This window comes from Zophobas morio, unplaced genomic scaffold (genome assembly GCF_036711695.1).
Source record: "Zophobas morio isolate AGI-343-1 ecotype UQ-CSIRO unplaced genomic scaffold, CSIRO_AGI_Zmor_V1 ptg000278l, whole genome shotgun sequence".
In the NCBI taxonomy this organism is placed as follows: Eukaryota; Metazoa; Arthropoda; class Insecta; order Coleoptera; family Tenebrionidae; genus Zophobas; species Zophobas morio.
Window position 1 is genome coordinate 24,203 of NW_026972382.1, and position 23,754 is coordinate 47,956.

The 23,754-nt window shown below is 19.8% G+C and overlaps 1 protein-coding gene across 1 annotated transcript; it reads right to left on the reverse strand.

Annotated features, from left to right (window-relative positions):
• Nucleotides 1–1,429: 1,429 nt before the first annotated feature.
• LOC135119685 (rho guanine nucleotide exchange factor 12-like) lies at nucleotides 1,430–20,033 on the reverse strand. The gene is made up of 15 exons (XM_064044085.1): nucleotides 19,982–20,033; nucleotides 19,767–19,925; nucleotides 19,644–19,710; nucleotides 14,174–14,239; nucleotides 13,273–13,416; nucleotides 10,095–10,186; nucleotides 9,084–9,197; nucleotides 8,614–8,811; nucleotides 6,468–6,593; nucleotides 5,810–5,956; nucleotides 4,246–4,374; nucleotides 3,896–3,991; nucleotides 2,847–2,973; nucleotides 2,070–2,228; nucleotides 1,430–1,578 (listed from the first exon to the last, which is right to left on the reverse strand). Exons 4-15 carry the CDS (start codon nucleotides 14,175–14,177, stop codon nucleotides 1,430–1,432), a joined length of 1,485 nt encoding a protein of 494 aa, XP_063900155.1. The 5' UTR covers nucleotides 14,178–14,239; nucleotides 19,644–19,710; nucleotides 19,767–19,925; nucleotides 19,982–20,033.
• Between the last annotated feature and the right edge of the window lie 3,721 nt (nucleotides 20,034–23,754).

Sequence of the window (23,754 nt, forward strand, 5' to 3'; positions counted from 1 at the left end):
TGGTACGATGTCGCAATGCCTTGAAGATCAATTAGCGCTTAATAGTAATGAGTAAGAACTCACGAAGTCTGGTTTAGTAATAATAGTTATAGCGGTTTTTTTACCTTTAGATTTATTAAAAAACATTGTTACTATATAAGATCAACAACGTTTACTTAGAAAAGTTGTGACTACCGAATACAAGAAAAATTTGGATTCAATTAAAATAATTTTTTTTATTATCATTGATAGCTCACAAGTAGAGGATAAAGAAAAAAGCTTTTATTAGTTATTAATGTGTTAACATAAAAACTTGTATCCAACCTCGACATAAATATTGCCGAACCCCTTTTGATAGGGAATCGCTTTGTTAAAATTAAAGAAATCCTGTATTTAAAAGACTAAGTTATTCCTATCGCCTATGAACATAAAATTCAAGCATTCTGCAGTTACCTTAAGATCAAAGTTGTGGCCACGCCGTTTATTTTATTACAGAAAGATTTGCTTGCGAGTTTTTTAAATTTCTTAAGTTTTTAGTAATTCTTATTTTGTTACTTTAATTCATATCCCAGCTCTGCTTATTTACCAAGAATGCGCTTGCTTATTTAGCGCTGTAGTATGTAAAAGTTTTACATTTTTAAATAAAAAAAATACAGACTTGTATTCGGAAGCCTATTTGCCATATCAAGAACTGATTTAGGTTTTTGACCCAATAAAATATTTCTTAGTAAAACTATAATACTTTAATTTTTTTTGGTAAAAAAAATAATAAAAAGTTTTATAAAATAACGTCCATAAGTTGTGGAAATACAAATATAAATAGTATTCAGTATAAATGCTCGACAAAGGGCGCATGAGTAAAATCCATTTATTGTCTTTTTAAATAAATAAAAAAGTTTGGGTGAATTAAGGGATATATTATTGTGGAAAATTGAATGAACTTATATTATCTTAATTTAGGGAATAAATTTAACTAAAAAATAGATTTTTTCTCTGTAAGGATGCTCACTGCCCTTTTACCATCGCTCCTCCTCGTGATCCAAAGCAAAGTGGGTACAAAATATGAACTACAAATAATTATGAATTTATGAATTTTGTATATCAAATTGAGACCATCATTGGAAAATTTCTGAGTGCGAGGTGAAAAAAAGAATTTTATGTTATCTTTATCTAATATAGAAGTAAATTTATAGTAACTTTATAGAAGATTAATTAAACTTAACTGCTAAAATAAAAATAAGAGCGACCGCCTCCTCTTTCGAATAAGCGTTTTTGATAAGTCGCTTAGTAATACGTGAGCGCTTCGTCAAAATATTTACGATTACTATCTATTTGGTTTCTACCGACTACTTTTTATTAGCTGCGCATTTTCCTTTACCTCCCATTTGAGCCTTTATAAAGGCGCAACTGACTGACAAAATAATAAGTTTTATTTTTTATATTTTTTATTTTATTTCATTGGTAATTGCGCGAGACAAGCTTCTTTTGCAGCAGTACTAATAACGTTGATCCACGCCTTTTTTTCAGCAACAGAAAAGCAAACAAATTCAGTTAACGAGTTTTTTGTTTTGTTTAACAGAAAAAAAGATTTCAAAGATCCTGAAAAATAATAATATTAATTAATAATTATAAAAACGAAGTAAAATTTTCTAATATATATATTTTTTGAATACCCACAAAAAAAAATTATATATAAATATTATAATCAGCATTAATCCTATAAATCGCTTAATTTGTACAGAATTAATTTTAAAATGCCAAGTAATACCTAAAATTAACAAATACTGAAAATTAGTGTCAATAATATTTAATCGAAAAGGTATTGTTGGATTATAAACACAGTTCTAATGTGAAGATACGGTATAAAAATACCAAAAACAGAATATTTTGTACCAAATAATTTCAAAAAGTAACAAATTAAAAACAAAAAAAAGTTAAAACACAATCAATAAATCCAGATTTTCACTTAATAGTAAACTTTACAAATAGTAGTAGTGGAATTTTTATAGCCACAAATTATAAACTTTAATTAAAAGAAACCAAAGAAAGGCTTTCGTAACCAATCAAAAAGTATCATATAAATAACTGACCTCCGCCGATCCCGTCAGTCACGTGGACTTCCGTAAAAAGAAGAGGTTCATCTTTTACAATGAGTTTATTTTTTGAAAGAGTTCCTATTATGACCATGTCGTTCAGTACAATAATAGTTTTTTTTAAGGATTCCTGTCCGTCCTTCTTTTTATCAGCGCCTAAACAGTAATAATTATAGTTAAAACTGGCTAATTCTTGCTAAAATAGAACAAAAAAAGCTAAAAACACCAATGAGAAAGCTGTTAAACAGCAATATAAGAATGAAGGAAAACCTATTTAACGCGAAATTTTTATAAATATGCATAATAATAAGCAATAAAAAATACTTTATAGAAAAAAAACCTTATACTTCTAATTAAAAAAAATATTATTTATTTATTATTATTAAAAATTTTTAATAATATAAAAATAATATATAAATTTATATTATAAAAAATATAACAAACTTTTTATATACTAAAGAAAACTAAAACAAAAAAAATCATGTACTTATATAAAATTTATTATTCAAATAGTTTGTCTACACTTTTTTTAAACTTTTTAATGAAAACTTTAAATCTACAAAAGTGCACATAAAATTTCCATACTTTAAGCCTTTTTTCATATATTTATACTATAAAAGTGACAATAAAGTTTTTTTCCACTTGTCTTATATTTATAAAATATATAAAAAAATAGCAAAAGTTATATATTGATTTATATTTTTAAAAAGTTTTCTTAAACTTTTTTATAAAATTTTTTATATATTCCACTAAAAAAAACTTTTATATATTAACCTTCTACGCTATAAGCATTTTTGCTATGCTTGGTGGCGTATTTTTTTATTTCTTCTACAGAAACAGCGGAATTAACAATGAGCTCGCCTTGCCGTATAAAGTCACGTGGAGAATCGCACAAGTCCAGCTGGTCGGTTATTAGAGTTAAAAAATTTTAAAGAAATATTATAATTAAAATTTTATATAAAACTAAAGAATTATTTATTATAAATATATAAAATAATAAAGTTTAAAAATATAATAAAAAAGTAATAATTTTATTTTTTTATTAATAACTTTAGTGTTTCACTATTATTATTTGCTATATTTAATATTTATTATTGCAAATAACTAGAATATTTACATACTTTAATAAAAGTTCGAATGATAAAAAGTAAAAGTATTAAAAGTAATATTCATAATAATTAAGTAGAATATAAAATATTTATAAAATTTTTAAACTAGTGTAAAAGGTTTTTTTTTGAAGTACAAAAATAATGATTAAGAACAAAAAGTTTCTTAAAAATATATATAAGTAAAAAAATAAAGTTCATTTGTAATAATTAAAAAAAAAAAATAATAGCAAAAGTTAATAAAGTCTATAGAAAAAAAAACTTTTAATAAAGTATATGAAAAATCGTTAACGAATATTATTATTAAAAATAAAAATAAATTGATAAAGTTAATAAAAATAAATAATAATCAAAATTGTACTAAAATTATAAAGTTTTTAATAAAAGTAGAAAGCAAGAAGAAGATAATAAAGAAAAAGGATTAATAATAGTAGAAGGGTTGATTTAAAGAACCAATCAAAATATTAAAATAAGGGAATATTTAAAGAAAAACCATAGAACACAAAAAATAATGAAAGAAGTCACGAACTAAAAAAAGCGCCAATATGAGAAATAGGAATATCTTTAAAAGGCATTAATAAAATAGAAGATATTTCTATACTTCAATAAAAAAATTAATGATACATAATAAAAATAAAATAGCCAATCAAAAAATGAAAAAAAAATTAATTAAATTTAGGAAGAAAAAAGTCCCAATAAAAAAGAGATAAAAGTTACTTTAACATTATTTTCTAGCACAAGCATGTCCTGCAATTTTTTTAATTCGTAAATATTTCCTACCCGTTTAGTCCTCGTGTTTACATAACTAAGCACCTAATAAAAGTAAAAACGACATGTAACAATATTTTAGAATATGAAAAGTAAAAAGTTAAAATAAAATAACGATAATAAAGAATTCAATATTAACGATGAAAACTAAAGCAAAGTTTTAATAAGTATAATTAATATATGGAAATTAAGTAAAAATATATAAAAAAGTTAATTTCCTTAAAGATCTTTTAATAATTAATAAATTTATATAAGTAATCATTAAGTAGTACTAAAAATATTAACAATAATAATAATACTCCGGCAACTCGAGAAAGACAAGAATATATTCTTTCTTTATCTTTTGCATTTTTTGACTTTTCGTATAGATTTTGTAAGAACAAATTATAACGAGTAATTCTTTGCATAGGCATAATAAACATGTCCTCCTTGAAAAATATTAAAAAATATTTATATGTAAAAAAAAAAGTAAAACTCAAGTAATAATAATAAATAATATTTATAATAATAACAAATATATAAATAATAAAATATTACTATAAAAACTCTCTTATAACTATTTTTTTTGAAAGCAATAAGGTGAATAACAATAATTATAATAAAACTAAAACAATTTTTAAATATATTTTTATACTAATATTAATCAATAAATATTTTTTATATTATCATTATAATAAGTGAAAATAAATATAATAATACATAAAAGCAGAAATATAAATATTTATTAAGTAGATAAAAATTATATAAAATAATAATTATAAATTTTTTTATATGTAAATATAATTAAAAAACTTTATATAAAATACGTAAAAAAAAATAATATAGAAAAATAAAAGTAATTATATTTATAGAAGTGAACGTTTATAAAATATTTTAATAATATTTTTAACAGTAAACTTTATTTATTATTATTATAAAGAAAAAAATCAACTAAATAAAAACTTTTTTTTTATTAAAGTAATTATTAATAAGTATAAAAAACACAAATTTCATATAAAAAATATAAATAAAAATATATATTAATTGATAGAAATAAATAAGTTTTATATAAAAACTTAAAGATATTAAAATAAATTAATTAAATAGTTAATATGAAAAAAGCATAATTTTAATTATAAATATAAAAAAAAGAAATAAATATTAAATAGTATATATATATATATAACAAATTCTCTTATATAATTATAAAAAGTACAAAAAAAATTCATTATATAAAAATAAAAAAAATTATAGAATTCTATTATAAAAAATAATATATTAATAATAAAAAACTAATAAATATAAATATTTTTAAAAAATTAGCTTTTTATAGAATATAGAATATAAAATAAAATATGTAAACAACAACTTTATTATATAATAAAAATTTATAGAAGTTTATTATAAATAGTAAAGTATAAAGTACTTATTATCTTTGTAAAATGTAAACGTTAAAAAAAAATATTATAACAATATTTTTTGCAGTAAACTTTATTATTAATATAAAAAATAAAAAATTCATAAAATTATATATATAATTAAAAAATATATTTATAAAATATAAAAACAAATAAAAATAAATAAAATAAAGTAAAATTATAAAAAAAAGTTAAAGATTTCAAAAGTAAATATAACCATAATTATAATGCACAAACATCGTATATAATAATGATTATAAAAAAAATTAAAAATTATTAAAAAGTAAAATATATATAAAGTATTAATAAAATATATATAACAAATATTAATAATAATAATAAAAATTTTACTTATAAATATTATTATATTATCACTTTAAAAGTTTTATACTTTTAATATTTATTATATATAAAGAAACCTTGTTATTTTTTTTTATATTTTTATTATGTAATAAATAATCAATACCATCTTCATTCTATTGCAACGAGGATCCCTTTCAGCTTCGATAAGAAACTGGTCCAGCGCTGGACTCTTTTTTCGCTCCAAGTGCAAAATGTCCTTAGCGATTGGCTGATTCGAGCAAAATATTGCAAATGATTTGTATGATTCAAACTAATAAACATTTAAAAAATTTATTATGGAAAAAAAATATAATATATTTATAAAAGACATATTAAAAAGTAAAATTCTACAAGCAATATTATTATAAACTTTTTATTTTTTATAATTACTATTATATTCTTAGTTTTACTTTGGATTATTATTTTTTTAATAATTGTTATAATAATAAAAAATAAATAAATTTATAATAATATTAATAATATTAAGTGAAAAAAAAGTTATGTATTCATAAAAAATATGTAAAGAAAAATATTTATTATACTTTTTGAAATTTTTAAAAAATATACTTATTATTATTACTTTAACAGAAAGTTTTATTATACCTTTCTTTTATTTAAAATTACTTTATTATAAAAAAGTTATGTTTTGCAAAAAAATAAAATAAAACTTTTATAATTACTATAAATAATAATTAATTATAAACGCAAAATATCAAGAAATATAAATTGCAACGTATCCCTGTTGTCTAGAATACACATAAATAAGAAGCTTATTGGCTTGCCTGTTCATCAAACAAATCATCAATCGTAGAAACGACGTATTCCCGCATTGCCTTCCCTTTCATTCGTCGGTGCATTTGGTAGCTGAGCATTACAATATCGTCCAAATTAGCGAAGATGGAGTATACCTAGGACCAAAACATATGACGAGTAGCAAATTACTTAATAAGTTGATTCCAAAAATTAATGCAACACAAAAAGTTAAAGTATTAATTTTTTATAATAATGATTATAATGAAAATAAGAAAAGTATTTTCTTATGAAAAATTAAAAATTTTTAAAAAAATTAGTCCAATTTAAAAAAATTTATAAGAAAATTTAAAATATTTATTGACGAAGGGATTAATATTTTTAAAATTATGAATAATAATAATAATTATAAATTATAAGGAAATTCTAACATAAAGTATCACGTCTAAATAAATAATATATAAAAAACTTTTGTATAAATATTTAATAATACTATTATAATTGTAGAAGCCTTTAATAATAATTATCATTTAAAAAAGCACTTCTACATAAAAAAAACATTAAAAAAAAGTTAATATAAAGAATAATTAAAAATGTACAACAAAAAAAATAATATTATTGTTAGAGGTTAACTAAAAAATTCTTAAAACTTATTACTAATATAAATCCTAGTAATTTTAATAATATATATTTGATTATAATAGAAAGTGAAAAATTATAATAATAATATATTTTTTTTAAGGTTAGTACTTTTAATAATGATATAAAGTTCACCAAAAAATATACTTTTATATAAAAAATAAACATTTCCTTATAAAATTACGACTATATAATAATATATAAACCCTCTGAAATTTAATATAATTTATACTAATAAGAAGTTCAATAAAATCATATAAAAATTATTTATAATTATAATATATTAAATATTAAAAATAGAAATACAAAAAAAGATAATATTATTAATAATTTATATTTTTATGTCTAAGTATTTAATAATAATATATTTTTCAAGTTTAATATCCTTAAAAATAATATAAAGCTCCGCAAAAATTATTATAATAAAGAATAATTATAAAAATAGAAATTATTACATAATATTAATTTTTTTATAATTAATATAAAATGCAACAAATATTTAAAAAAATATTATAACTATAAAACTATATTTATCTTAACTTTGAACTATTTAGTAATAATATTAATAATAACAACACAATTTTTAAATATAATATTTTTATTACTAAAATGAAATTCAACAAATATTTAAAAAAAAAGTAATATAATTATAAAGTAAATATATTATGTTTAAAGTTGATATTAATAATAGTAATATTAAAAAATAAAGTTTAACACCAACATAATAAATAATTTTAATTATAAAAATTTATATATTCATGTTTAAATTTTTAATAACGATAATATTATACTTGTTTTTCTTAATTTAATATTTAATATTATAATTATAAAAATAAAAAAATATTTTTTAAGTTTAAATGTATTAATAATAATAATATACTATTTTATATATATTATTTTATTAGTAAAATAAAGTTCAACTGTAATATAAACTATATATTATAATTATGAAAATAAATATTTTTTAATTATAATAATAATGATATACTTTTTATAGATTTGATATTTTTATTATAAAATATAGTTCAACAAAAAAAATATGAATCTATATACTTTTTATGTTTAAAATTTTTAATAATAATAATTTTCTGAATTTAATATTTTTATTAATAAAATAAAGTCAACAAGAAATATAAAAAATTTGGATAATTATAAGAATTTATATTTATTATATTAAAATTTTTTTAGTAATAATAATAATATACTTTTATATATATAATATTTTTATTAATAAAGTAAAGTTTAACAAAGTAAAAAATATATATATTATAATTATAAAAATTATAAACTAAAAGAATATAATATTTTTTTATATATGTTGAACTTTTATTTATTAATAAAAATATGAAATTAAAAAAAAGTATATGATCATTATTATCATTATTATTATTAGAAAAATTAAATATTCTTATAATCTTGTTGAACTTTTATTTATTAATAAAAATATAAAATTTAAAAGAGTTCAATATTATCATTAAAAAATTGAACTTTAAAAATTTATTTTTTAATAGTAATAATAATAATAAATAATAATAATACTTTTTCAGTTTTCAATAGATCCTTAAGAATAATACTGTCCTGAAAAACTTCCTTAAGAGCGACCATCGCAGAGAGAAAGTTCCTTTCAGTTTTGAATAACTCGTAAATAAGTTCCTGCCGCTTTACTTCATCTTTTTTAGTTTTCTTAAGAATATCCTTCGGAACTTTTGCGACCCAACTTTCATAGTCCTTCTCTAACTGAATAATAATAAATAATAAATAGTAAATATATATAATAAAAAATGACTAATTATGAATTATAATATTAATAATTAGTAAAATTATAAATTATAGAAATATAAAATAAAAATAATAATTAATATTAAATATAAATAATATAAATATATAATAGTAATAAAATAATAATAAATGATAAATAGTAAATACAATGATAATAATAAATAATAATTAAATAACCGTTATAATAAAAAATAAATAGTAACTAATAGATTAATAACTATAATAATAACCGATAAAACTTCGAGAATATCCGAAACGCAATAGTTTGTAAGCGATGCAGTGCTGAGAGGGCGCGCGCTCGTCTTTATCGTATTAACTTGCTCCGCCTCGCATTCTGCATTGTTCTAGTTTTAAAGAATAGTTCAGTAGTATAAAAAGTTGTCAGGGGAAAAAATTATTTTATTTTATTAGTAAAATATAATTATAATACTCCCTTTTAATATTAGTTTTATAGAAAAGTTTTGTAGTAAATAAAAAGACGTAAAAAATAATTATTTATATTATTAAAATAAATTTATTACATTTTATAATTGTTTTAAATTTTTAAAAGTTTTAAAAATTTATTATTATTGAAGTACTGCAGTTCTACAAAAGTATTTATATAGTAAATAATAAAATATTTATAGAAACTAATAAATAGTAGCCATTCATAAAACAATGAAGAGAAAATAAGAACAATAATATATAAGTACTTAAATTAAATATAAAAGTAATATATCTATAATTTTTATTATCATTATTAAATTTATTACATATTACAAATAGATTTATTATACTTTTCTATATTATTATTAAATCTTATAAGTATTATATTTATTATTATTTTACTATTATTTATTTCTTATAGTTTTTTCTACTCCACAATATTCAATATTCTTTATCATTAATTATAGTTTATTTTATACTAATTTTTTTATTGGTATAAAACTTTAATATAAAGTACTACACTTTTATTATCATTATAATTTATTTAATGTTTTTATTATTAGTATTATTCTTTACTAAATAAAAAATGTTTATTGTACTTAATAATTATAAATTTGTTTCTAATACAGTAATTACACTTTTTATTATTATTTATACTTTATATAATATTATTTTTTATTTATTTTCAATACACTTTATATACTTTATATTATTATACTTTATTATTCTTATTTTAATTTTATTTCTTTCGGTATATTTAATATACTTTTCATTATGCTTTTATTATAATTAAATATTCCTGATAGTTTTCAAACCTCCACGTGTTCAGATGGACTACATAAATCCCATTCGTCCGATAATTCGGATAAAGATGCACTGTTGCTAAGCCATAAGTAAGGTTGCTGTTCTGCTTGAAAAGCTCAATAAAAAGATATTCTTTTTTCTTTCATTTATTAGAAGAATAAACTTTTTTATACTCCAAAAACGTAAAAAAGGATATTTTTTTATGATATAATAAATTTTCGTGCCAGAAAAATAAAGTTTTTATTATATTACGATATTATAATAAGTAAAATTGATCTGTATAACAAACATAAAGAATAAAGAAATATTAAAAACTTTTGTGCTGAATAATAAAAAAAAGAAATAAGTTAGCCCTCACTTAAAAGCGAGGGTTTTTTGGACCCATTAAAATCAACTCAACTCTAAAAAAGGTTTTACGTTCCCCCCACCTAAAAAATATATAAAAAAAAATAATGAAGTGTAGCGGCCCATCATGTGCTCGCTGGACCATTCCATGGGCATTAAAAAAGCTTAAAACTTTTATTTTTTTTCTAGTGAAAAAAGTATGAAGTTTCGCTGTCGAACTTCGAATTTGCTTAATATATAATTTCTTTATAAAAAAAATTTTTATATACAACAATTTACTATTTTCTTTATAGATTTTTATATTATGGCAAACTTTATTTAAACATTAATAATTAATAAAATTTCATATGAAAGTAAAATGAATTTTTTTCTGAAGTATTTTTTATAATAATTATCGTTTTTATATTTTCATTATACAATAATTTTAATATATAATTTATCTTTTATTTATATTAAGAAACTATTTAAATTGCTCTCTTACTCTTATATTAAAAAGAAGCTTTATATATGGATTTTGTAAAATATTATTTTTTATATTAATATTTCACTTTTTATTATGTAAATAATAAAAATTTAAATATTATATAAAAGTTTATTCAATCATTTTTATTTTTTATTTATTAGAATTGAATATATTATTTTGACAGTTTTCCTTTAAACTTATATATAATAATTTATACTATAAAACTTTTTTTTTATGTATTCATTTCTTTATATTATAAAGTTGTAACTAATAAATATTAATTATAATAAAATACTATTTAAAAGTTTTTTTTCCAAATATAAACTTTTTACTATTCAATAAAAATATATTTTCATTATTTTTATACTTTATATACTTTTAACATAAAAAATTTAACTCCTTTCATTATATTTTTACAATCTTTTCTATATTCTATTAATTATTTTATTATTCCTGAAAATTTTATAAATATTACAAAAAATTTGGTTCACAATATTTTTAACCAAAAAAATAAAGCCGGCCCTGAGTTACTCAGAGGAAGGCACGCCTGCATATAAAAACATAGCATCTTTTTATTGGACGAATACTGTGTGCAGTGGCCAATAAAAACTCAGTGCTTTTTACTTTCCAAAAAACTCCTTCACCGGCTCGCTTCTGCTACATGCGCTAACTATATATACAATTTCTACTTATTACAAAATTTTAACATAAAACTATTAACTAATAAAAATTTATTTTATGTTTTTTCTTCTTACAAGTTTTTAGCTTAAATGTATAATAAATGTTATAATTTAAAGATACGATATTATTTTTTATTTTATAAAATTTTAAAATATTATGTAATTATTATGATATATCGTTATAATTATTCATAAAATATTGTTTTAGTATTTTCAAAAATGATATTAAAAATCTTATATTCTTTTTAATATTTACAAATTTAAAAAAGTTCAAACAAAAAGTAAAAGTAATATTATTTATATTATAAATAAAACTTTATTATTTCATTATTAATATTTATAATTTTTATATTTTATTATAAAATATTATAAATTTTTAAGGTAACAAATAACTGTCATAAGCGCATATTGCACATAATCGGACACAACTCATTCATAAGGATGAGGTTTTTGGATGGTTTGAAAAAGGTAAATTACTAATAATGCTTTTACTAACATGTGGACAAATAACCACTGGAAGGACGCAAATTAGCTATACAAGCACATTTTATTGTGATGCTCTTATCAAAATGTATAATAGTCGAATATTTATAACAAAAAATTCGTTATACGGGTCTTTTTTCATACCTTAATTGGCTCTTTTAGTTGTGCATTATTAATTGTGTCATTGGCTCCTTTTTTAACGCTTTAATTAATTATTTATTTGTGTAATTTTTAAATCATTTCATCGGCTCTTTTTACAAAGGCTGTAGTTACTTTTATTTTAAGTTGTGCATTTATATATCACATTATTGGCTCTTTTTGTAAACGCTTTAGTTAATGTTATTTTAATTTGTGTATCTATAAATCATTTCATTGGCTCTTTTCCATAACGCTTTAGTGGTTTATAATTCATTTTATTTGCGGAAGTACACATATCACGCAAACGGATGCAATTTAGGTTATAAAAAAACGAAATGCTCGTTCCGATCACAGGCACGAATATTTATAAATAATAAACATTTGCTAAAACTTATTTATCTACCGTTTAAACGCCTATTTGTCCAAAAACGGACGCAACTTACATAAACAGGTGCGGTTTAATTAAAAAATACAAATATGCTTACTATAAGCCAGAGTCAGTAAATACAATAAAAATCATTCTTTGTATCAATTTGTACGTTATTTGGGTATCTTATATGTACACCACCCCAAATACATTAAGTAGTTATCAAGTTATTCATACTTCTTAATGAAAGTATACAAACAACAAAATAAGTACGCAAATTAGCTATAAAAAAAAAAAGGTGCAGTTTTCTTAATTTTTAAAGAAGTGTACGCAATAACGTACCAATACGCAACACGATAAGCGCAGGTAAGACATAAAATGTCGCAGCTTTGCTAAAAGGTGCATTTTTTCCACGCAGCTTCACAAGCACCTTAATAATGCACAAATATGTACATAACCTGACACAAATTAGCTAAACAGATGCATTTTAAAGAATTTTTATATAATATGTACCAAATTAGCACGCAATATGCGCCATACTATACATAAGCTGATTACAACTAGGCAATAAACTCTTCACGCAGCTTTACAAAATTATATTAATAATGTGCCAATACGTACGCAAAATACGCCATATGACCATAAACTGACACAAATTAGCTCAACATATCCATTTTTCGACCTTTTTTTAAAAATATAAATAAACAAATTACTGAGTTCCGCTGGTGTGAGCTTCACAGTTTCCATATATTCCTTCATATCAACTTTTATATTCAGATCGTAAAAGAAAAAAAGAAAACGCTCGAGAAGGTAAAAACTTTCATTTTCAGCATCAGAAGCACGTGTTTGTAGAGAGGCTGAGAAAAAATAAATTACATAAAAAGTTTATAGAAGTTAACTAATATATTTTTTTTTTAGTAGGGAAAAATAGAAAATAGAAAATAACTTTTTTATTAAATTTTATAAAAAGTTTATTGAATAATTTATATATTAGAAATAAAAAGTTTTTTTTTACTTTTTAACAATAAAATATCGTAAAAAATTTTACTCAAAACATTTTCAGTTCTAAAAAAGTAATACTTTTTATTTTAAATAAAAAAAAACTCTTCAATGTTACCACATATAAAGATTATTATTACACTTTTATATATAAACTTATTTATTACCTTCCCAATTCTTAAAAAAATAATATATAAACTTTTATTTATTCTAGTTTACTATTATTTACTGTAAAAATGAACTTTTCTTGAATTCTATATAAACCTTATAAACTAAATAAAATTAATCATTATTTGTACTGAAAGACTTTTAAAATTTTATAAGAAACTTAAAAACTTTTAATATTTTATAATAAAATATATAAAAAGTATTTTTGTTAAAAAACTTTTCTTAAATTATAAATAAAACATAAACTTTTTATGTTTATATTAAAAATTTCAAACTTTTATTAATTTAAAGTTTATAATTATTGTTTAATAATAAAAAAATCCTTAAATTTCACATAAAACTTATAAACTCTATATAATTTTATATTTTATTAATTATAGTAAACTATTTACTTTCGCTAATAGATTCTATTATTTTTATAATAATAGAATCTATAGAAAAACATACCCATAACCTTTTCAAACTTTTCTTTATTATTATTAATGCTTAAAAAATCTTCAGTACAGGCTGCATCTAAAAAAGTTGGCAACAATAATAATAAATAAATATAAATAAACATATAAACCATAATTATAATAATAAATAATATATTATAAATAATAATATACAATAATAATAATAATATTAAAAACAAAAATAATAATAAATAAAAAGCAAATGATAATAATAATCATTAATAAAATATTTACAGCATATCATATTTTTTTCTATAAAAATCCCGAAAATTAAGTATAACCAATCATTCTTCAATATAAAAAAAATTATAAATACAATTTTTATACAATATCCACTAAAAAATGGCAATAAAAATAGTCTTTATTATTACACGTGATTTTTCTAGTTATTAAATATAATGAACAAATAAAGCAAGTTCATTGGTTATTAGAGTAATAAAATTCAACAAAATTATAGAATAACCCATTTTTATTAAAATTTATATAAAAAATTATAAAATTACTTCTTCAAAGTTTTTCTATATTTAATAAATTTTTAATATTATATGAAAAATATATAATAAGATAAAATATAAATAATAAAACAATTAAAAATTAAACTAAAAATCAATTAATATTAAATCGTTTGTAAAAGTTAAAACTTATAAAGTTTATTTGGTTATAATAAAAAATTACGATATAAAAGTTAATATTAACTTTTACAATTTATTTTAATTCTTTCAAAATTATCCAAAAATTATAAAAAAGTTTTCTATTATCCATTGAATTTGAAAGAAAGAAAGTAATTACTAACAAAAATTTTAAAAAATTTACTATAAAATGATCCCAAATTAATTATTTAATAAAAACGTTTCTTAAAGAAGTTATAAATAATTTTAATAATTTTTATAATATATAAAAATAATTTAGAAAAAAAAATTGAAATTGCAAATTGATACTAATTAAAACTTATGATTAAAATAATTTTATTGTGTAAAAAAATCCATCAGAATTTTTAAAATCTACACAAGTACTTATAATAAAATAACGTTCCAATTTTTTTTAAAAAAATTGGTGAAAACATATACATTTAAAATACTAATTAATTTTTAAACTAAATTCTTTCTTTATATAAATAAATATATATACATTATAATTAATTTAGTAAATCTACATAAAAAGTATTTAAATAAATGACGTTTACAATTTTTAATAAAAATTTACAAAACTATTGAATATCTAAATAAAAAATTTTAGTTCACAAAAAATTCATAATTTATTATTTAATAAAATCTACATTAAAAGTTCACTACTTTTTTATAGTAACAGAAATTAAAAATTAAAAAAAAACTTAAAAGTTTACAAAATTACTAAATTTTTAAACTAAATTCCTCTATATATATATATATATATAATTTAATATAATTTTTATTAAATATCTACATAAAAAGTACTTGAAATCTAATGACATTTACAATTTTTTATAATAAAAAAAATATTTATAATGAGTAAAAACAAAAAAAAAATTATAAAATTTTCAATAAAATTGTCTTATAAAAAAATTCATTATAATTGTTATTAAAAATCTACATAAAAAGTACTTACAATAAAATGACGCAAAATTCTCTTATTTTTTAAAAAAATTCATTATATTTGTTTTTGAAAATCTACTAAAAAGTACTTAAAAAATGACGTTCACAATTTCTGAAATAAAAAAAATTCAAACTTAGTAAAAACATTTTTCACTAAAATAATAATTAAAAATTATAAACAAAAGTTCAAAACTTATTGTTTTAAAAAAAAAAATTTAATACAGTAGTATTTTTTAATAGTATAAATAAAAAAATTTGTAAATAAAAATTATTTTAAATATACCTTTATTAATCGGGATTTTTATATAATTATTATACCACTTATAAAAAAATTAATAAGGTTTACTCATAAGTTTTATAAATTAGTCATACTTTTAAAAGAAAAATTGCTTATAAAAATTATTTATTTGTAAAGGTTTTATTTGTAGATAAGTAAAATAAAAATGTTATATAATAAATATATATATATAATTTAAAAATATCATATTAAAAATAAAATAAAATAAATAAAAATAATAAAAAATTTATGATGTAAAAAAAAAAATTAATAATAAATTTTACTCATAAAATTTTATAACAAAAATAAATAAAATCATATTTTCAAATACTTCCGCAAAAAAATTTTATTACTTTAAATTTTTATTATTAGTTTTTAGATATTAATAAATGCTTTTATTATTTTTGCGATTTATTTATTATTATTAAATTTCATTATTTTAATACTTAATTGTTTTCAAATAATTTATAAATTAAAGTTTTTAAATTTTTCTCAATCAAAAGTTATTTATCATTAAATGCTTATATCATTTATATGATTATTTATTTATAATTATTTAGTTTATTCGTGACTTTTTTTATTTTTTTTTAAATAATTCGTGTAAAAACTTTTAAATAATAGAATTTTTAATGTTTTTATTATTTATATAATAATTTATTTATAAATAGTTAAAAGAAGTTTTTCAATAATTTTTTTTAATATTTTTATTATTATTAGTTTCTATTTTTACTTATTTCTATAAAGATTTATTTATTTATATTTTTTTATTACATTATTTCGTTTCTTAACTGTTTTCAGATAATATTCGCTTAAAAAGTTTTTTAATTATATAACTTTCATTTATTTTTATTATAAATATTTATTTTTATATAATATTAATAAATGCTTTCATTTTTATAAATTTTTTATTTTTTATTTATAATTAGTTTTGTTACTCATATTTATTTTAAAAAATTTATTAATTAAAATTTTTAATAATTCATTTTTTTCTTAATAAATTTACTTAATATATTAAAAAAAAAAAAAATACTTAAAATTTTTTTAATAATTCTGTAAATAAAAAATTATTTAATGATTTATATAAAATATTAATTAATGTTTATATATAATTCCCCTAAAAAAACTGTTAAATAAATAATCATTACATAGATTTATTCTAATCAAAAAAATTTTACTTTTAAATAATCTTTTTAAAAAATATTTGCTATTAGAAAAAATTTTTAATAATAAATATTAGTAGCATATTCTTTGCGTAATATTATTTATATACATAAAAAAAAAAATTAAGTTGACTCTTTTTTAATAATTCTGCTTAAAAAAAAATTTTCTATTTATAAAATTTAATAAAAGTTTTCTTAAGGAAAAACAGTATATAAATTTCTTAAAAAGAAAGTTTAGAGATAATATTTTCTTAATATTTGGTAATATAAAATTTTTTTTATAAGTTCGCTTAATAATTATTTTAATTTTTCACATTATACAATAAAATTTTTTTAAAATAATTATATTCAAAAAAAAATTGTACTTTTAATAATTCTCTTAAAAAAGTTCTAACAAATTTTCTCATGTAATAAATATTTATTATTAATTAAAAAAATACAAACTAATTTTGTTAAAATACAAATTCTCATAAATTTTTTAATATATAACAATTTAATAAGTAAATTTTTTTATTATTAAAATTATATTCGCTATAAAGTTTTATAAAATTAACAGAATTAAAATATTTTATATACATTAAAAAAAAATTAAAAATTTTATAAATTTTTTTTAAAAAAAGTAGCTTTTATATAAAATTTAGAATAAATACTAGTAATAAATTTGATTATTGTGCACTTAAAATTTTTTAAATTAAGTATAAGTTAAGTTTTTAATTTTGCTAAAAATATTTTCTAAATATCTTAAAATTTAGTAAATAAAAAAATTATTATAGTTTAAAGTTCTAAAAATTTAAATTTATAAAGAAATATATAATAAAAGTTTAATAATTTAATTATTATTATAAATAATTTTTAATTAGTTTTTAATCTAAAAAAATGTTATAAAAATTTGAAGAATTAGTAAATATTTATAGATTAAACTTTAAATAAAAAAACTAAATATAATGTTTTATTATATTTTAGAAAAAATATTTTTTAAATAACATTAAAAAAAATTATAATTATATAATAAAAGTAATTATACTTTTCAGAGTTTTCACATTAATAAAAAATTTCATTTACTTAATTATACAGAGTTAATATGAAAGCATTAATCAAGAAACAAAAAATTTTTAAATTTTAATGCAATTATTAAGACTATAAAATTTTTTGAGTAAGAAAAAATTTAAATTAAAAATTTAATAATCTAAAATTTTTTGCTTTATAATTTTTATAAACATTTTCTTTTTAAAATTTAAGATTCAAGTTTTTTTTTAAAATAGTTGCTCTTTCTATTTTATACTTAAAAGAGTTTGTAAAAATTATATTATATTAATAATTTTTTTAATTTAAAAATTGACAATTATTATAATTTTTTATACAATTTTTGAAAGTTATTATTCATTAGGAAAAATGTATTTAATTTAAAAATAAGATTAAATTAAAATATTTATTTATACAGAAATCAGTAATAATCATTTATAAAATAAAAAAATTATATTTTTATAACTAATTATTTGAAATTTAATAATAAATAATAATTTGAGTTAAAATTAGTAACTATATAAAGTTAACTTAATTAATCTTAAAAAAAACTTTAAAGAAAAGTAACAAATAAAGTAAAAAAAAAGTATATAAAAAATTATTCTATACATAAACTTTATTATAGTAATTTTTATTGTTAATAAAAATACATATAATAAAATTTATCTCAACCAAAATTAAAGTCAATAATAAAATAAAAATTACGAAAATATTTAAATGTTCTTATAATCTGCATAAAATAATAATTATTATCATTAAAAATAAAAATACTTTAAAAAATACATTAAATTTAATTTTTTTTAACCAATATTAAAATCAAAAATAAAAATAAAGATAATACAATTCTAAATATTCCAAATAATTAAATAAAATAATGTAAATTACCATCAATATTAAAAGTAAAAGTGCTTTAAAAAAAGTAGATATACTAAAGTTTATTTTAGCCAAAAATAAAATCAGAAAAATAATAATTAAAAAATCTAAATGTTTTTAAAAGAAAATTTGCCAAAAATAATTAATGTTAATATTTCTAAAATTTTAATTGCTTTCATAAGATAACGCAAACAAATATAAATTTATAACAAAATATAGAATAATTAAATAAATTAAAAGTAATTAAAACTTTATGTTTTAAATAATTCGACTAGAATAATATTAAAAGTTAAATTAATTACATTCAAAAGAATAATAAATAACAAAATTAAAATAAAAATAATTAAAACCTTCTAAATGTTTCTTTAATTTGTATAAAAAATAATAATAATAAATTTAAGTTAACTTGCTTTAAAAAAATATTAACTAAAATATATTAATATTTACAAAAATTAAAATTAAGGATATAATAAAAATATATAAAACTTTTAAAGCTAAGAATAAATTGCATATAAAATATACATTATTATTTAAAGTTCTTAAAAAAAGACAAGCAACCTTCAGCAAGGTCTTTAACAAAAGTTTGGTATAGCGTTTCTAAACGAGAATAAATGCACTCACAAATCTATCAAATTATAATATTAGTTTTCTTAAATTAATATTTAATTAAAAAAAATTTACTTCGTTAAGAATGCTACTTCGATCGCCGTCAAGCGCAAGATCACAAGGTAAACGTACAGATAAAACAGCGTCAGAATTAATATAACGATTGAATAAAATGGAGATATCGAGAGATTTATTGCTACTTTTCTGATAAATAGTTGCCTCATAAAAGAGAAGCTACAATAATAAAAGAATAAAATTGATAACAAAAATATTAAAAATATATAAATAACAAATTCTTTAGCTTTTGGTTCTTCGAAAAGTTGCAAGTGCAACAAAAAAGATCCTGCTATATATGGCTTCGAAAAAATAGGCGTCATAAAACAGTTCTCTTTTTTTTTTTTTATAAGTTAAAAATCTGTTATGTACAGCAAAAAGCTCAGCAACAATGAAAACTTAAAAAAAACTAAAAATGCATCTTTTTGACTATTTAGTAAAATTTTTAACTAATTTTTAAAAAACACATTTAACAAGACAGTTATTTAATAAAGGTTACAAGGTTATATACTTTTAAAAAAAAATTTAAGTACAAGTCAAAAATTAACAATAAACGAGCCTGAAATTATAAATAATTCCTTAAACAATAAAATTAATATACTCGCAATATTTATTTACTAAAAAGCAGCTAAGTTGCTTGCCGTCTAAGTTTTGCTTACAGAATTTAGTAAAAAGTAAATATCGACACTTATCTGCTAACTAATTCTATGGATAAAAACATTTTTGAATACGTTAAAGGAAAAATCCGATGCTGGCAAACAGCGAAGGCCCATTGGCTCATTAAAGAACAGTGTTAGCCATGCAAAATGTAGCGCTATTTAATGCTTTTCTTAAAAATAAAATATACAAGTTATCGTTAAACGCGAATAACGAAGATTTTCATCAATAGATCGATCGTGTTTTTCAGGAAGGCTATTAAGCTACACAACATTGAAAAGTTAAATAATTTCTGTTTATTAATTAATTGACTTTATTTGTCATTGCTAACAAGTGCTTATTTGCTGAAGAAAATATTTATTTTATATTAAAATTTAACAAATATAAGAACTTTAACCGCAATAAAAAAAAATTCTATATATGGCAATAGCTCTGTAATTGTGGTCTTTTATTGGGATTGGGTTATCTTAACAAATAAGATTTTAGCAAACGCTTTTTGTGGATTAGAAATTACAATTCCATTTATTTTTAAAGCAATTTAAAATAGTTTTGTGAACAACAATAAACGCTTGCGTAATTTTGAAATAATTGATATGCGTACCACCTTGCTTATTTATCTGATAGCGAGGACAATGTAAACTAGCTATATATGTGCATATCTTTTGTGGCTCCATATTTGTTAGGACCAGGTGATCTACTTTGAAATTTGACTATCTGCAGAGTTCCCTCTCTAAAAAGCGCCCAGCTGTAGCTAAAACAGCCGTCTAGCCTCCTTTTGTTAACTTTTGTGTTGTTGCTAGTTTGAATTAGTTATTCAAGTTTTCTGATCACTTGTCTTTAAAGTTGATCCGGTTAGTAACCCTGGGTTACCATAATTAACTTTACTTTAAGTTGAATGGTACTGACTGATATTATTAGATCGAATAATATTTTTTGTTACTGTAACACAAGCAGAAGAACTACAAAAGATTTGTGTAAGACAGTTACATATATTTGTGTAGGAGCTTATAATTTGTAGTACTTTTTTATAAGATATAAAAAAAAATATCTTTATGCAAAAATCTTTCACTGGATATATCCACTTTCCACCCTCAATTTGAAAGCTTTGTATATATCATGTTTGTGTTCATTAATATCTCAGTAGGGATCTTATAAGCCACCTTTTTTTGCCCTTTTATTCTTCTTCCCCTTACTTTTTCTAAGTCTGCCACTGTGTAGGATCTAAGAATAGACAATATTGCAACAGTCAAAATAACGTTGCTTTTATTTTTACTTTATAATTATAAATATTAACTCAAATCAAAGAATTTAAAAAAAACTCGGGAAGGGGACCGCCATACTATTCAGTTAACTTCTTTTTATCGTAATGAAAACAGGATGGAATGCTGCTTTAGTTTTAACTTTTGCTTTGCAGTACACAAAAGCTATTCAGTTTCGCAGTTTTTTCTTAGGCTTACAACTAGTTTTGACTAGCTTATATATTAATTCTTGGTTTTATTTTATGTAGTCGTCTACAAAAAAGTCATTTCTGTTATCTTTTTAGGGCAACTTTATTTACTGACTAAAACCCGAATGTCATAATTAAGTAAATACTAAGAAATGTCCAAAATACTCAACCACCCAAGACCGAAAAAAATGGTCGTGTCGGTCGGAATCAAACCCACGACCTTAAGGTGCGCATAAATGCTCTTAGCCAATGAGCTACTACGAAACTCTCGATTCCGGTTTGATAATTTTACGTATGTCTAACCAGTTACATTGTAGTAAAAAACGCGAGCGTAAAGATTCTTTTGCACTCAGGCTAACTATATATAGTTAAGTAATTTGCATTTGTTTCCAAAGAAATATGTATACAAGTTATTAATACAAAGCAAAAGGCAGATAAGATGTGCGCATTGGGTGTCCTCTTTTTTTTTAATTTTTTCCCCTGCATTGCAATTTTGGCTGAAGGCGCTACAGTTTCATATACAAACCAAATGATATAGGTGACTATAAAGTTTTAATTAAGGCTTACGAGTGTTATCAACTAATGAAAGGTACGCTCAGTGCTGCGCTCATATACTTTCTTGCTATGTGTATATAGAGTATAAGATACACATCCTTATACTTCTTATGAGCGTGTCTTACTTTTTTTCTTTAAAACGGTTTTTGCATGAAATACCATGGCAGTAAAGTTAGAAGGAGCAACTAAAAACTTTAAGTCATAAATTTTAAATACTGTTTACTTGAAGCTCACCTAAAGAAACAGAATTGCTGAGTGCCACTCAGCCAATTAGAAGGTTTATCTGAAATTACAAGTGCTCAGTAATGTCATTCATGGTTATCGTGCGTTGTTTTAGTTTAAATATGCGTGTAAACAACTTCGCTAACCCCAAGCTGTTCTTAGGTGCGGTGCAAGGTAATTCGGTAGGACTGTTTTTCTCTCCCCTATGTGACATTCTAGTTGTAGGCGCTGCAGTTTAACCTCGACTACGGGCGGGGGGAGCCAGAATTGACCATACTGAAAAATTTTAACAACCTTGTGTGAGCTATAATACTAGCTCTCCGACTACAACTTTAAGCGTAACGTGCGTTCAAGGCTCTGAATTACAATGGACACAATATAAAATGGTTTACTTCAAGTAATCTCATTATATACACTACAAATTCTATTATAATAAAAAATTAATTAGACACTTGCAATATTAAGCTGAGTTAAACCTTCTTACATGTGCTTTATTAATAGTATAATATTCTACTTTTTTTAGTGGATTATTGTTAGATAATTTTTCCTCGCAAGGTACCTTAATAAATTGCCATAAGATTTCATAGTCATTTTCAAGCAATACACCCACGCTTTCAGCTAAGTCATGAGGAAACTTGTATTTAACAGCAGCTTCAGATTTTTCCATTAAAGATGAGCCCATCTCCAAAAAACCGAAAACCCATTTTTACATTTGCTCTTTAAATACGAATCAAACTTAGATCACGAGCTAACATTAGAAAAATAATGTTCATCTCGGTATTAAAAAATATATAAAAACCTCCTAAACTAAGTTCTCGTTTTTCTATGCAACTAAACTATCGCCTACATAACATTAGGTTAAAGAGATAGCAACTCCCCTAGGCACTAAAAAAAAATTACTCTTGAAAAAGTTGGTTATTTTATCTCATTAGTTTAGCGGAATGGTTTTTCCCACACGTGCAGCAACTTGAAACGATCAGCGCCGGTAATATATATATACTCCACCATATGACGTAGAGTACTGATATTCTCCTGCTAGACTCGCTATAGATCTTTCGGCGCGTAGCTTTGCCGTAAAACTTTATGGGCGTCGTCCATAGTTCTTCGTTTTAGCAAAGGTTGCCTAGC

Coding starts and splice junctions, on each gene's coding strand:
- LOC135119685 (XM_064044085.1), bottom strand. Junction 8,812..9,083: donor ATATTCTCGAAGTTTTATCG/GTTATTATTATA, acceptor ATTATTATTCAG/TTAGAGAAGGACTATGAAAG. Junction 2,229..2,846: donor AAATGCTTATAGCGTAGAAG/GTTAATATATAA, acceptor ATTACTGTTTAG/GCGCTGATAAAAAGAAGGAC.